The sequence below is a fragment of the Mobula birostris genome, chromosome 19, assembly GCF_030028105.1.
Source record: "Mobula birostris isolate sMobBir1 chromosome 19, sMobBir1.hap1, whole genome shotgun sequence".
NCBI classification, from domain to species: domain Eukaryota; kingdom Metazoa; phylum Chordata; class Chondrichthyes; order Myliobatiformes; family Myliobatidae; genus Mobula; species Mobula birostris.
This window is the reverse complement of record NC_092388.1, coordinates 60,623,203-60,639,084: the sequence shown is the minus strand read 5'-3', so window position 1 is coordinate 60,639,084 and position 15,882 is coordinate 60,623,203. Positions and strand designations below refer to the sequence as shown.

The 15,882-nt window shown below is 42.5% G+C and overlaps 2 protein-coding genes across 12 annotated transcripts in view; one reads left to right on the top strand and one right to left on the bottom strand.

The window, feature by feature from the left end:
* ripk1l (receptor (TNFRSF)-interacting serine-threonine kinase 1, like) overlaps positions 1–15,882 on the top strand; it is a 138,181-nt gene that overhangs the window by 110,633 nt on the left and 11,666 nt on the right. For all 5 annotated transcript variants that reach the window (XM_072283705.1, XM_072283707.1, XM_072283704.1 and 2 more), the window contains 2 exons: positions 1,476–1,631; positions 7,938–8,178. In XM_072283705.1, coding sequence (XP_072139806.1) covers positions 1,476–1,631; positions 7,938–8,178 — 397 coding nt within the window. The remainder of the gene's footprint in view (positions 1–1,475; positions 1,632–7,937; positions 8,179–15,882) is intronic.
* LOC140212641 (leukocyte elastase inhibitor-like) overlaps positions 7,007–15,882 on the bottom strand; it is a 56,301-nt gene continuing 47,425 nt past the window's right edge. For 6 of the 7 annotated variants that reach the window (XM_072283708.1, XM_072283710.1, XM_072283712.1 and 3 more), the window contains 3 exons: positions 15,112–15,229; positions 10,778–11,157; positions 7,007–10,411 (listed from right to left, as the gene is read on the bottom strand). In XM_072283708.1, coding sequence (XP_072139809.1) covers positions 10,007–10,411; positions 10,778–11,157; positions 15,112–15,229 — 903 coding nt within the window. In that variant the 3' untranslated portion in view covers positions 7,007–10,006. The remainder of the gene's footprint in view (positions 10,412–10,777; positions 11,158–15,111; positions 15,230–15,882) is intronic. The other variant, XM_072283715.1, reaches the window with a different exon arrangement.

Genomic DNA, 15,882 nt, shown 5'->3' with positions numbered 1-15,882 from the left:
AATCTTTGTAAATTTTCACTGTATTCTTTCAACCTTATTTACAACTTGTCCAAATGTTTTTTTATATAATCGTACCCACTTCTACCACTTCCTCTGGTAGCTCATTCTGTTTACCCACTGAACCTCTGTGTGAAATACTTGTCTTTCTGGTTCCCTTCAAATCTTCCCCATTTCACTTTAAACTTATGGCCTCTAGTTTTAGACTCCTCCATCTTACAGCCTTCATAATGATTTAATCTCTATAAGGTCATCTTTCAACGTCCTTTGCTGTAGTTTGACTGACTAGGCTCATCTCCACAGGGATCTTGTTCATGGTGGTATGGATGAAAGAGAGGGGATTTCAGATGAGTAAATATGTATATCTTTTTGAATGCAGGCTTAGTTTATTTTCCACAAAGTTTAGCTTTATTAAAATAAAATTGGTAAAAAGGAGACAACTAAGAAATTTGAATAGTTAGAGCCTTATATTTTTTCTTAATGTAGCTACCCATATTATTCAGAATTAAATTGAGACAATTTGAAATGAAAATTTAATTTTGTGAAATTAGCAAATGTTATTTTAAAAATTCATTATTCTTTTGTTGGTGTTAAAGGTGATGTATAAGAGCAGGTGTATTGATGTGTATTGGAAATGGCACTGAACTTTCCAGAATTCTCTATATCTGCATCGCCATGACACTAACTCAAAATGGCTGGGTTAGTCTAATGTATTTGTATAAACATAAATTTCTGATTAAGCCCCATAATTATAAGAGTGTTTAATGTTCTTATCCCTTAATAGTATTCTATTTTTCTTTGGCAAAGAAAAACTGCTGGAGAAACTCCGTGGGTCAGGCAGCATCTGTGGAGGAAAGGGGATGTTTGTGCCCCTCTCCCACAGCGCCATGGTAGCGTCACATGGCGGCACAATACACTTTACAGTCCAGGCAACCTGGGTTCTATTCCTGCTGCTGCCTGTACGTTCTCCCCGTGACTGTGTAGGTTTCCTCCTGGTGCTCCAGTTTCCTCCCACTGTCCAAAGCTGTACAGTTTGTAGGTTAATTGGTCATTGTAAATTGTCCCACGATTAGGATAGGATTAAATCTGGGGGGTTGCTGGGCGGCCCGGCTCGAAGGGCCCATTCCAAACTATATTGCAATAAAATAAAATAAAACCTGGATCCACATGCCCTCTTTTTTCCCCTTTCTCTCCTGGCTCTACTTATCATCCACCAACCACTGTCTCTCAACTGCATGTCTCCCCCTCTCCCTCCTTCTCTGCCACCTGGTTCCATCTGTCCATTCTCTCCCCTCTCACCTGCTTCAACCCTCCTTCTCATCTTTTTGATACTAGCTATCTCCATCTTCACTCAGCCTGAAATGTCAATCATCCTTCTTCCTCCACACATGCTGCCTTACCCCAAGGTTCTCCAGCAGTTTCTTTTTACTGCAGATTTCAGTATCTCCAGTTTATTTTGTGTATTTATTTTTCTTTAGAGGGCTCATCAAGTATCTACCTAGCTAAGGCCAAAGGAGTTCAGATCGGTGACAATAACACTATGTATATTGAAACCCCGATGTTTAACAGAAAAAAACAGCAAAAATTCAAACCTTCCATGGAGACGGCAAATGCTCAGCATCTGGGGAGTTTCAGTAAGTTTTCAGCATGGAATTCATCAAAACAAAAAACTGCTTATTGGTAATAACAGTTGTTATGGGTCACCCAGATGAAATGGAAGTGGAGAACTCTGGAGGAGGGAAGGGTTAGATGGATCTTGGAGTAGGTTAAAAGGTTGGCACAACAGCGTGGGCCGAAGTGCCTGTACTGTGCTGTACTGTTTGTTCTAGTTCTATTAGGCTTTCTCTTGAACACTCACAATGCGCTGGAGGAACTCAGCAGGTCAGTCAGCATCAGTTGAAAAGATTAGTCAACGTTTCAGGCCAAAACCCTTTGTCAGGACTGAAGGAAGAACTTTGGGGAGGGTTTGAAGAATGCTGGTAATCGAAAAAAACAGTAATTTGAAAGACAAATGGGTGGGGGAGGGGAAGCAGGGAGGTGATTGGCAGGAGAACAATACGCAGTAGTAGGAGGAGGCGGAACTATGAGGGAGGTAATGTGAAATAGGGATAGAGGAAGGGAGGGGGAGGGAATTACCGGAAGTTGGAGAATTCTGTGTTCATACCAAGGGGCTGGAGACTACCTAGACGGTATATGAGGTGTTGCTCCTCCAACCTGAGTTTAGCCTCATCATGGCAGTAGAGGAGGCCATGCATGGACATATCTGAATGGGAATGGGAAGCAGAGTTGAAGTGGGTGGCTACCGGGAGATCCTGTCTGTTGTGGCGGACGGAGTGGAGGTGCTTGACGAAGCGGTCCCCCAATCTGCGTCGGGTTTCACTGATGTAGAGGAGGCCGCACCGGGTGCAATAGATGACCCCAACAGATTCGCAAGTGAAGTGTTGCCTCACCTGGGAGGACTGTTTGGGGCCCTGAATGGCGGCAAGAGAGGAGGTGTAGGGACAGGTGTAGCACTTACGCTTACAGGGATAAGTGCCGGGTGGGAGATCCGTGGGGATGGACGTGCGGATAAGTAAGTCACGAAGGGATCGATCCCTGCGGAAAGCGGAGAGGGGTGGAGAAGGAAAGATGTGCTTAGTGGTGGGGTCCTGTTGAAGGTGGTGGAAGTTGCGGAGGATAATGTGCTGGATCCGGAGGCTGGTGGGGTGGTAGGTGAGGACAAGGGGAACTCTGTCCCTGTTGTGGTGGTGGGAAGATGGGGTGAGGGCCGAAGTGCGGGAAATGGAGGAGATGTGGGTGAGGGCATCATTGATGACGGTAGAAGGGAAACCACGATCCTTAAAGAAAGACGACATTTGAGATGTCCTGGAACGGAAAGCCTCATCCTGGGAGCAGATGCGGCGGAGATGGAGGAACTGGGAATAGGGAATGGCATTTTTGCATGTGGCGGGGTGGGAAGAGGTATAGTCGAGGTAGTTATGAGAGTCAGTGGGCTTGTAGAAGTTGTCAGTGGACAGTCTGTCTCCAGAGATGGAGACCGAGACAACGAGAAAGAGGAGACAGACAGGATCTCCCGGTAGCCACCCACTTCAACTCTGCTTCCCATTCCCATTCAGATATGTCCATACATGGCCTCCTCTACTGCCATGATGAGGCTAAACTCAGGTTGGAGGAGCAACACCTCATATATTGTCTAGGTAGTCTCCAGCCCCTTGGTATGAACATAGAATTCTCCAACTTCCGATAATTCCCTCCCCCTCCCTTCCTCTATCCCTATTTCACATTACCTCCCTCATAGTTCCGCCTCCTTCTACTACTGCGCATTGTTCTCCTGCCAATCACCTCCCTGCTTCCCCTCCCCCACCCCTTTGTCTTTCAAATTACTGTTTTTTTCAACTACCAGCATTCTTCAAACCCTCCCCAAAGTTGTTCCTTCAGTCCTGACGAAGGGTTTCGGCCCAAAACGTCGACTAATCTTTTCAACTGATGCTGACTGACCTGCTGAGTTCCTCCAGCGCATTGTGAGTGTTCCTTTGACAACAGCATCTGCAGATTATTTTCTGTTTAGGCTTTCTCTTGGACTTACTTTCACTGGGGTGTCTGACAAGGCCGATTTATGATCTGGAGTCTCTATCACAGGTTGGTTGTGGGTGTAAGAGGTACTTGATGGGCTGAATATTGGTCTTATGTGAGGAGATGAACCCCTCCTGATTGCTAGACTTGCATGTGCTCCCACAAAGGAACCTGGGGTTCTCTGTATTTTCTGGATATCCAGCCTCTATTTTGAGCAGCAAGAGAACAGGCTTCCTGCAAGTTAATGAAAATATCGCATTTTCTCAAACTGGCTTTGAGAAAATTCCTGAATCACTTCCTTTGTTTTCGTGTTAATTTTCTACCATGATTGAGCGCAGAGCGGAATGTAAAGGATGTGTTTGAATCCAGCTGCAGGTATAGCTAAAGGTGTTTGGCTTCTTTGATTTATTTTTCCCGCCAGTGGGTTTTGAAGTTGACTGCTGGTACCTCCGTCGTGCTCTGAGAAGCTTGCTAGGTAGTTTATACCTTGGAAGTATTCAGAGGAAATCACAAGCAGCAAATTGGGAAAATTCCCCATGGGAATTACTGTTGACTTCTCTATTTTTTTAAATACTCATTTAAAATCTATTCTCAAAGTACAAACCATGATCGTCACAAGTTGATAAATAGACAACTGATTAGCAGACTGGTGCATGCTCACCTTGAATGCCAAAGTAATCTTAACTCAGATGGCAGTAACGCTATCAGTCAACACACTTCCAAATTAATTTATTATGAAAATATCCAGCATAAATGCAGACATTGTGAAGACTGTATTTTCGAGAAGATTAATATGAGTTTACTGAGGCAAGCGAAGGATCTGTTTAAGGGGGAGAAAATCAAAGACTAAGATTCTGTATAACAATGTGGCAATGTTGCACAGTCTAACCACCGACTGTGTGAATGTAATGCATCAGACGCCTGAGCATAACCAGAAGCCGAGTAAACCGCCCAAGCTTGAACAATAAGCTTGTTCACAGACCTTACTTCTGGCTATGTAATTTCAAGCTACTGTGTACCTGGGTATTTTTATATTTGCCACTACATTATGTGAGTTGCTTTCAATCCACCTCACAAGCATTAAGGAAATATTATACAATTGTGCATCAAGTGAGGGTTCTTAAAGTCCATTCATATAATGAATATTTAAACAATCCAGTCATGCTTGTATAATAATAATCTACAATAGAATTGTGCAGGATGAAAACAAACTCTTCGGCCCAATTAATCCATGTCATCTATGTTGCCCAGCAAACTAGTCTCATCAGTCCGTGTTTGGCCCATAGCCATTTAAATCTCTCCTATCCATGTACTTATCTAGATGTATTTTAACATTGCTAACGTGCTTGCCTCAGCCACTATTTCTGGCAGCTCTGTCCAAATACATGCCATGCTTTGTGTGAAGAAGCTGCCCCAATGTCCATCTTTGTGGTTGAGCCCCCACTAGGGGAAAGGTAATTCTGGATTGGATGTTGTGTAATGAACCAGATTTGATTAGGGAGCTTAATGTAAAGGAACCTTTGGGAGGCAGTGATCATAACATGAAAGAATTCACCCTGTAGTTTGAGAGGGAGAAGATGAAGTCAGATGTCTCAGTATTACAGTGGAGTAAAGGGAATTACAGAGGCATGACTGAGGAGCTGCCAGAGTTGATTGAAAGGGGACACCAGCAGAGATGATGGCAGAATGGCTGGAGTTTCTGGGGGCAATTTGGAAGATAGATACATCCCAAAGACGAAGTAGTATTCTAAAGAAAGGATGAGGCAAACGTGGATGACAAGGATAGTCAAACACAGCATAAAAGCAAAAGAGAGGGCATATAACATAGCAAAAAACAGTGTAAAGTTAGAAATTTGGGAGGCTTTTAAAAACCAGCAGAAAGCAACAAAAAAAAACTGCAAGGAAAGAAAAGATGGAATATGAAAGTAAGCTAACCGAAAATATCAAAGAGGATACCAAAGGTTTTTTCACGTATATAAAGTGTAAAAGAGAGGCAAGAGTGGATATCGGACTGCTGGAAAATGATGCTGGAGAGGTAGTAATGGAGGACAAAGAAATGGCAGGAGAACTTAGTACTTTGTGTCAGTCTTCACTGGAAGACACCAGCAATATGCCAGAAATTCAGGAGTGCCAGAGGGCACTAAGAAGGTCTATTACTATTACTAAGAAGGTCTTGGAAAGCTGAAAGGTTTGAAGGTAGATATGTCAACCTGGACCTCAACTTGCAGGTTGAGTCGGTAGTAAGGAAGGCAAATGCAATGTTAGCATTTATTTCAAGAGGATTAGAATGTAAGAGCAAGGATGTGATGCTGAGGCTTTATAAGGCATTGGTCAGACTGCACTTGGAGCATTTTTGAGCCTCTTATCCAAAAAAAGATATGCTGACATTGGAGAAGGTTCAGAAGAGGTTCTCAAGAATGATCACGGTAATGAAAGGGTTAATGCTTGAGGAGTGTACTCGCTTGAGTTTAGAAGAATAAGGCGGGGATCTCATTGAAACCTATCGAGTATTAAAGAACTTAGAGTGGATGTGGACAGGATGTTTCCTATTGCGGGTGAGTTTAAGACCAGAGGGCACAGCCTCAGAATAGAAGGATGTCCATTTTGAATGGAGATGAGAACGACATTCTTTAGCCAGCGGGGTTTAAATCTGTGGAATTTATTGCCACGGATGGCTGTGGAGATCATCATTTTATACTTAAGGCAGAGGTTGATTGGTTCTTGGTTAATGCATCAAAAGTTACGGAGAGAAGGCAGGAGATTGAGTTTGAGAGGGATAATAAATCAGCCATGATGGAATGATGGAGGAGACTCGATGGGCCGAGTGACATAATTCTGCTACTATGTGTTATGGTCTTGTGTTCCTCAATCTTAAACCTAATACCCTCTTGTTTTTAGCTCCCCCACCATGGGAAGAAGACTATGTGCTTGCAACCTTGTCTGTGTCCCTCATGATCTTATATACTTCTATCAGGTCACTCTTCCAATCTCCTATGCTGCAGGGAATAAATCAGCCTCTGCTTGTAACTCGGGCATCAAAAGTCCATGCGACATGCCGGTAAATCTTCTCTGCACTCTTTTGAGTTTAATAACATTTTTCCCATAACAAGGTGACCAAAACTGTACAGCATACTCCCGAGTGCAGCCTCGCCAACAACCCATGTAACTGCTGCATCCTATACTCTGTGCCCAGTCTGATGAAGGCCAGCTAGCATGCCAAATGCCTTTTTACACTATCTAACTGTGACATTGTTTTCAGTAAACTGTGCAAACTAGCTCAGTCTGTTCCATAATACTCCCCAGGGCCCTACCATTCACTGTAGAAGTCCTACCCTCATCTGATCTCCCATGTTGCAGTACCTCACATTTATCTGGATTGAATGCCGTTTCCTAATCCACGTTAAAATTATTGTGTTCAAATAACATACAGCATAAATATTTTGTAGTTTGTTTTTATTTAATTATTTTTTTAATACTGTACAGTGTGGAACAGGCCCCGCCACCAACATCCCCCAATTTAACCCTTGCCTAGTCACAGGACAATTTACAATGACCAATTAACCTGCCAGTCAGTACATCTTTGGACTGTGGGAAGTTGTGAATTTGTTGCACTTGGAAGAAAACCATGCAGTCACTGGGAGAACGTACAAACTCCTTATAGGCAGTCTTGAGATGCAACATGAAAGATTTTCAATACTTTTTAAAAGATGCTTACAGAATATGGACCATTTTATCATTAACTTTCTGTAGCTTGAACGGTCGTGAAGATGGTAATGTTGGGCAGAAAGTTCCAGAACTCTGACTAAGCAGCAATGAAAGAATACCAATGACACTTGTAGTTCATAATAGTGGATACTGTCCCTTTGACCACGATGTCAAGTTCAGTTTTTAGATAGTGGTGATCACCTGGATGTTGTTAGTGGGGAATACAGCAATGGTTAGGTTGCTCCAGGGTCTCTGTCATGGTCAGTGACTGGCACATGAGTCATGCAGTTTTACAACATGGGGCAAGCACCTTCTGCCCACCAAATCAGTGCTGACTGTCAGATACCACTTTACTCTAATCCTATTCTTTCTTCTCCAAATTCCAGTCAACCTCTTCCCCCATCTCCACCACACTAATTCTGCCACTCACCTACATATTAGAAGTAATTCACAACCCACACATAAAAAGAAATCGGCGGAGAAAACTCACAAGGTCAGAGGGGAAATGTGTAAACTGCACAGAGACAGCAGTGACAGTCAAGAGTAAACTCTGGCTGCTGGGTTTCTACCTGCCCTTCGGCAGCAGATATGTTAGATTTTCTTCACGTACTTAGCACCATTGAAGAATGTGGCACTGACTTCTTTTCTCCCCCCATATTCAGCCGATAAACCAGTTAAAGAAGCTCACCTGGACCTCTTGCGAGGAGAACTTGGGAAAGATTGGAAACACTGTGCTCGTAAGCTTGGGTTCAGAGAATCAGAAATTGATGAAATTGACCATGACTATGAAAGAGATGGACTGAAAGAAAAAGTTTATAAAATGCTACACAAGTGGCAAATGAAGGAAGGATCAAAGGGCGCCACTGTCTGGAAGCTAGTTCAAGCCCTGCATGGTTGCAACAGGTCAGACCTCACTCTCAGTCTTCAAAACTGTTTCTGAGTTTTATCCTGTTTTAAGGTAAGGTTCTACGCAGAATCCTGTACATGAGCAGGTGCATCATCTCAAGAACTGAGACTCCCTTGCTGCTCCTGTATGTAAACCTTCTTAATGATTTGGAACAAAGAAATAGACACTTGCATGCTTGCAAACCATTGGTACAAAATGAAGAAATGGTGAGCAGGTGGATTTTATGTAGCAGTCTAAGACATGACCTACAAATCTTATGAAACATTCCAGTAGAACCTGACATGCAAGACTGTATATCCACGTATTTTTGTTCTTCTAAATGAAATGAAATAATCTTGTACAACCTGACGAAGCCTAGGGGCTGCTTTGTCGATTAGGCTTGTGGAGCTGTTGAGAATGGTGAAACCCCAGCTTCAATGAACATGATAAGTTTTACACCATCAATCTGAAATTGCTTAAACATGATGTAGAAGTTAGCGGGGGCTTGTGTGAGCACAACCTTCAGTGAATTGAACCCAGTTAAGCTAGATTGAAATTGGGCACACCCTCAATCTGTCTGTACTTCACAGGACTGGATTTTGAGGGGCCTGCTTCACTTGCATCAAATCTCAGCTAAGATTAGGGTAGGTTAAGTCCTTGGAATGGGATCAAGGGTAACACTCAGCTACTCTTCATTTCAGAGAGAGCATTTTATTTTTTTTTTCCCCAAGGAAACATGTCTGTCTATAAACTATGAAGACTGCCTCCCAGTTTTCAGTGATTAATTTTATAAAGAGGTCCTTCATATGCATTTCCACACTCGAGCCACATTCTTCAGACACTTATAGATATCTAAATAATGTATCAAGCAGTGGGGTCAATGTCTATTCAGAAAAATAGACACAAAGCCAAGTAATTTCTATCCAATTCTAATTCCATCACTTATCTGACCACCACTATTTCAATATTCTATTTTGACATAATGAAAATCCCGCCTATTGCTGTAGCCTTGTCGCCTGACATGTTGTTTTGGCTTTCCGCAGTGTGAGTTCATAGCACACTGACTCACGTTTTTTCAGAAATGCTGTTTAATTTGCAAAGCAGTTAAACATTCATTTGACACTGAATCAGCTAAAAAGCATGTAGGCTCTGGGCCTTTACTCACTGGAATTCATTGAAAGCTATCAAATGGTGAAAGACCTTGACAGAGTGGATGTCAAGAGGACGTTTCCAATAGTGGAGTCTAAAACCAGAGGACACAGCCTCAAAATAGAGGGACGTCCATTTAGGACAGAGATGAGAAGCAATTTCTTTAGCCAGAGAGTGGTGAATCTGTGTGATTCTTTGCCACAGGCGGCTGTGGATTCGGTATATCTAAGGCAGAGGTTGATAGATTTTTGATCAGCCAGGGCATGAAGAGATACAGGGAGAAAGCAGGAGATTGGGGCTGAGAGGGAAATAGATCAGCCATGATGGAATGGCAGACCAGACTCGATGGGCCAAATGGCCTAATTCTGCTCCTATATCTTATGATCTCATGGACAGGACAGTGCATGGGGACTATACAGTGAATGCTTTCAGAGTACAAGCACCCACCCAGTGAAATTGTATGATAATTTACCTGTGTAAATGTTAACTTTAATCTGTATCAAATAATATTGAATACAAGGCAACTCAGATCATATGAAATTCAACTGCACAGTACTTCTGTTATCAGTATCTGCACAGGTAAATAGGTTCATTATGAAATGTTTTACTCCAATCCTGTATGAATGCAAATTTTGTTCAGTGTATATCAGGCAGACAAATAATAGAAGTGAATTACAACACAAGTAAAATATCTGTTTAAGGGGAAGAGAATCGTCCAAAGAATAGGATGCTTTGAGTTTTGTTGTGCCTTATGAAAAACAGGAATGGATGGTCAGCTATGAATTCATCTTCAAATTGCAAGCTCCGAAACATCACGGTGACCTGTGAGCTGGCTGCTCCTTCAGTTCCTGCTTCGTTTACTTCCACAAAGCAATTGTGAACTATTTTGGATAAAGACAGGCCTCTTGCTGCAGTCATACCTGAGAAATCTGCACTTTCACTGTCAAAAGCTGCTGATAGTCCCATCCTTTTAAGTGTTGATTCCAGATCGTATTTTGCTTCCAACTTAAATTTGGGAAGATATATTGACATTTCGGATGGTTCCAGGTTTTCTGGGCTGGTCCACTCCAGCAGTTTATCACTTGTCAGCTTTTTCTCAAGCTAAAATAGAAAGAAGTCATATCATAAAGGATATCTGCTCCTAATTCCAGAAACAAGCATGATCCATCAAATGGAACCTGACAGCATGCCATTTGTTTTACTGATCCTGAAGCATTATGTGACAGAATTTTCAGTCTAAACTTTTCAGTTAATGCACAGCAACTGCTGAAAGATTACACATTGCTGTACTGGTTCAGTCTTGGACAGTTTAAAGTAGGGATCATATCTGCTTTCTTTATACAAAAACTTATTTCCTATAACTCTTGATAAACCGGATGTAAAAGCAATATGAATATCTAGTACATTTGCTTCTTTTTTTTTTTTAGCCATTTTAACGTCGCTTTGATAACACAACTACTAACTTACCTCTTCGAGTCCACCAATTTCCTCAGGTAGCAGGATTAACATACTCAGCTCATTCTGAACATACGGGAGCTCTAGGATATCAGCTGCAAGCTCCTCAATAAATGATGTCTTGAATGTTCCTTTTTGGTACATCATTTTCACGGGCTTAGATTCATCCTGACCAAAAATATTTGTTAATAAATTACCTATAACAATGTTAAAGCTTTGACAGAATATTTTCCTAACAGATGCAGTTACCTCACTGAACCTGAAGGGCCGGTACTTGGTGTCTTCTTCTTTAAACTTCTTCTCCCACACCCCTTTGAAGTAGACAGCATTCACAAGGACAAGCTTTGATTGTGAATCAATGGCACCTTGAACTAACAAGTTCTGGATCTTGCCTTAAATCACAAATTTATTATTTTCAGAACTATTTTTACAAAGTATTATCAATGTAACAAATTATAAGACCATAAGATATGAGCAGAAGTAGGCCATTTGGCCCATCGAATCTGCTCTGCCATTCGAACATGGCTACAATAAAATTCCCATAATTTTGCATGCTTGGAACTTTGACGCATTAGCAAATTTTCTAGACAATTTAATGTTATTCATATCATTGCCCCAACACAGGTTTTAATTCACTTTTTGCAGATGTTAAACAATATGATAAATTTCTCAGTGATCCTGGTAAGTTTAAAAAGAAAGAAGGAGCATGGACTCCAAGTGGAGAGGGAGCACAGGACCAGGGCCCTGGTGATTAGGAATGGAATGTGGCAAGCTGTTAATGAGCTGGGCGCTGAACCATCAGGATTTAATGGGTTATCGGAGTTCTACTTTATGGCACAAAACACAGTTGTTGGCCCAACAGGACTAAGATCATGTTTGTCCTTCTCACGTCTTACCTCTTCTCTTCCCATCAACTCAGAATTTCACCTCAGGCAACAAGTTCCAGGTTTTAACCATTTTTTAATATCTTCTGAATTCCTGTCTAGATTTATTAAAAGCTCATTCTGTATTGGACACACATGTTGCTATCTTTTTTGAGTTTTTAAAGTAGCTCGTCTACAGACACACCCAGTAGATTATGTGCCAGTAGACGGTTGAATTAAACCAAGGTGGAGTGCCATCCACCGGGGATCAGAAACAGGCTCCAATTAGTTGTATCGTATAATTGCATCACCTGGTGTGATGAAAGAAAAGGATTTAGAACAAACTTTACTGCATGAATTAGAATAATATAAATACAATACTTAAGCCACTTCCAGGTGTGCATGTTTGGTATCAATCTGTGCCATTAATTTAATCTAAGTTGGTGGAAGTATCTACCACTACAGCAGTATTATCCTGTCTAGTGCGAAGACAAGGATCCACGCCACCGACAAGCCTTACTTCCTTGAGTACTACCCAACTACAGTGTGAAGGTCTATAGGTCTAATATTCTGTTATGTGTCCTGATCCTAGTACTTTTTGACAGTGAGGCATGACCTATTTTATTGGTCATCGAGCATTATTCATCCTGGGCTGACTTGAAACAGGACTGCTGTTATCAGGGTACGAGTTAAAAAGAACCCACTGATAAAATTTGATATCCTCTAATCCCATCACCCAAATTACTATCATCCCAACACCTTGATAGAGTTCCAAACAGACCCCAAGTTCAGTCACACTAACTCCTAATCCTAGTAGAAGGTTCTTCAGCAAAATCATAGAAACATAGTAAACCTACAGCACAGTACAGGCCCTTCAGCCCACATAGTTGTGCCAAATATGTCCTTACCTTAGAAATTACTAAGGTTACCCATAGCCCTCTATTTTACTAAGCTCCATGTACCTATCCAAAAGTCTCTTAAAAGACGCTATCGTATCCGCCTCCACCACTGTTGCAGGCAGCCCATTCCACGCACTCAACACTGCGTAAAAAAACTTACTCGTCATCTCCTCTGTACCTACTCCCAAGCACCTTAAATCTGTGCCCTCCTGTAGCAGCCATTTCAGCCCTGGGAAAAAGCCTCTGACTATCCACACGATCAATGCCTCTCACCATCTTATACACTTCTATCAGGTCCATCGCTCCAAGGAGAAAAGGCCGAGTTCACTCAACCTGTTTTCATAAGGTATGCTTCCCAATCCAGGCAGCATCCTTGTAAATCTCCTCTGCACCCTTTCTATGGTTTCCACATCCTTCCGGTAGTGAGGCGACCAGAACTGAGCACGGTACTCCAAGTGGGGTCTGACTAGGGTCCTATATAGCTGCAATATTACCTCTTGGCTCCTAAATTCAATTTCACGATTGATGAAGGCCAATACACCGTATGCCTTCTTAACCACAGAGTCAACCTGCGCAGTTGCTTTGAGCATCCTATGGACTGGGACCCCAAGATCCCTCTGATCCTCCACACTGCCAAGAGTCTTACCATTAATACTATATTCTGCCATCACATTTAACCCATCAAAATGAACCACCTCACACGTAACTGGGTTGAACTCCATCTGCCATGTCTCAGCCCAGTTTTGCATCTTATCATTGTCCCATTGTGACCTCTGACTGCCCTCCACACTATCCACAACGTCCCCAACCTTTGTGTCAACAGCAAACTTACGAACCCATCCCTCCAGTTCCTCATCCAGGTCATTTATAAATATCACGAAGAGTAAGGGTCCCAGAACAGATCCCTGAGGCACACCACTGGTAACCGACCTCCATGAAGAATATGACCCGTCTACAACCACTCTTTGCCTTTTGTGGGCAAGCCCGTTCTGGATCCACAAAGCAATGTCCCCTTGGATCCCATGCCTGCTTACTTTCTCAATAAGCCTTGCATGGGATACCTTATCAATGCCTTGCTGAAATCCATATACACTACATCTACTGCTCTTCCTTCATCAATGTGTTTAGTCAGATCCTCAAAAAATTCAATCAGGCTCGTAAGAGACGATCTGCCCTTGACAAAGCCATGCTGACTATTCCTAATCACATACCTCTCCAAATGTTCATAAATCCTGCCTCTCAGGATCTTCTCCATCAACTTACCAACCACTGAAGTAAGACTCACTGGTCTATAATTTCCTGGGCTATCTCTACTCCCTTTCTTGAATAAGGGAACAACATCCACAACCCTCCAATCCTCCTGATCCTCTCCCATCCTCATCAATGATGCAAAGATCTTCGCTAGAGGCTCAGCAATCTCCTCCCTCGCCTCCCAAAGTAGCCTGGGGTACATCTCATCCGGTCCCGGCGACCTATCCAACTTGATGCTTTCCAAAAGCTCCAGCACACCCTCTTTCTTAATATCTACATGCTCAAGCTTTTCAGTCTGCTGTAAGTCATCACTACAATCACCAAGATCCTTTTCCATAGTGAATACTGAAGTAAAGTATTCATTAAGTACCTCTGCTATTTCCTCCCATTCCATACACACTTTTCCACTTGATAGGTCCTATTCTTTCACGTCTTATCCTCTTGCTCTTCACTTACTTGTAGAATGCCTTGGGGTTTTCTTTAATCCTGTCCATCAAGGCCTTCTCATGGCCCCTTCTGGCTCTCCTAATTTCCTTCATAATCTCCTTCCTGTTAGCTTTATAATCTTCTGGATCTCTTAACATTACCTAGCTCTCTGAATCTTTCGTTTAAAAAAAAAAAAGCAACAACTGAGTTCTCAGCCTCTACTTTGGTGTAGTGACATCAGCGCCAGACTTCCAGAATGGTCTTGGGTTGGAATCCCGTTGGCTGCTTACACACTGAGCATTGAGCTAGCTACTTGGCCTCGTGAAAAACAGACACAATGCTAAAGAAACAGCAAGGTTGCCACCTGATGTGCCAAAAGGCATGGAGAGGAATTACAAATTTTGTGAAACCTCACATAAATTCAGCAATAAAAACATGAAATGGGTGATGGGCTAACTTATGGCTATCACTCCCCTCTGTCCCTTTTCCCCATATTCCAATAGCCCTCGTCACTCCATCTCTTTCCACTCCTCTGCCTTCCTGATCTGCCCATCACCAACACATTGCTACCAGTGGTATGCCTTCCTTATTCCTTCCTTTATTCCATGACCTCTCTGATCAGATTCCATCTTTGTCATTTCCACTAATCACCTCCCAGCTTCTTGTATCATTCCCACTCTCTCCCTCCTTCACATTCCTGTCATTCCCCTTCACCGGGATCCACCCCTTCCCCCATCTTATTTATACTGGCTGTCTCCCCTCTTTCCAGTCCTAATGAAGGATCTCAACCAGAAACATTGACTGCCCATTGTCCTTCAGAAATGGTTGAAAATATTTTGATTCATAACTAGAGGAAGATTTCTAAGAGGCTCTTGCCAAAGTTTTATTCTGTCACTTGACGTTTCACCTTCAGTCCGTTCCTCCACCCATGAGTTGATTTGGATTCTGGCCGCCTCTGCTCCTTCTGCAAAATCAACAGCAGTGAGCTCTGCCTCATAGAATCTGGATATGGATTCGATATATTCCTACGAAACCAACACAAGAAGAACAATGAAGTGCAGAGCCAATAATGAGAGGACAAGGTATTGCAAAAGAACCAATACAGAGAAATGCATATTCTGTGTGAGGAAGGGATTACTTGCTGGCTCTGGGCCTTGAATTTAGAAGAATGAGGGGAACCTCATGGAAATCTTACCAAATGTTGAAAGGCCAAGATGGAGCATGTGTTGGGAGTATGTTTCCTGTAGTGGGGAAATCTAGGACCAGAGGGCACAACCTCAGAATAGAGGGACGGCCATTTAGAACGGAGGTGAGCATTAATTTCTTTAGCCAGAAGGGGGTGAATCTGTGAAATTTGTTGCCACAAGCAATTGTGGAGGCCAGGTCATCGAAGTATTTAAGGTGGAGGAGGTTGATAGATTCTTGTTAAGTTAGGGCATGAAAGGTTATGGGAAGAAGGAAGGAGAATGGGGTTGAGAGGGAAATTGATCGGCCATGATGAAATGGCAGAGCAGACTTGATGAGCTGAATGGTTGAATTCTGCTCCTATATCTTACAGTCTTACTTGCATTAGGGCTACATTGAAACCCATCAGCTAATCATACTGAGTGGATAAATGGGTCTTGCTCATTTCATTTTGGACAGGGCCAGTGAAAAGAAAATTATACTCCATCTGTGA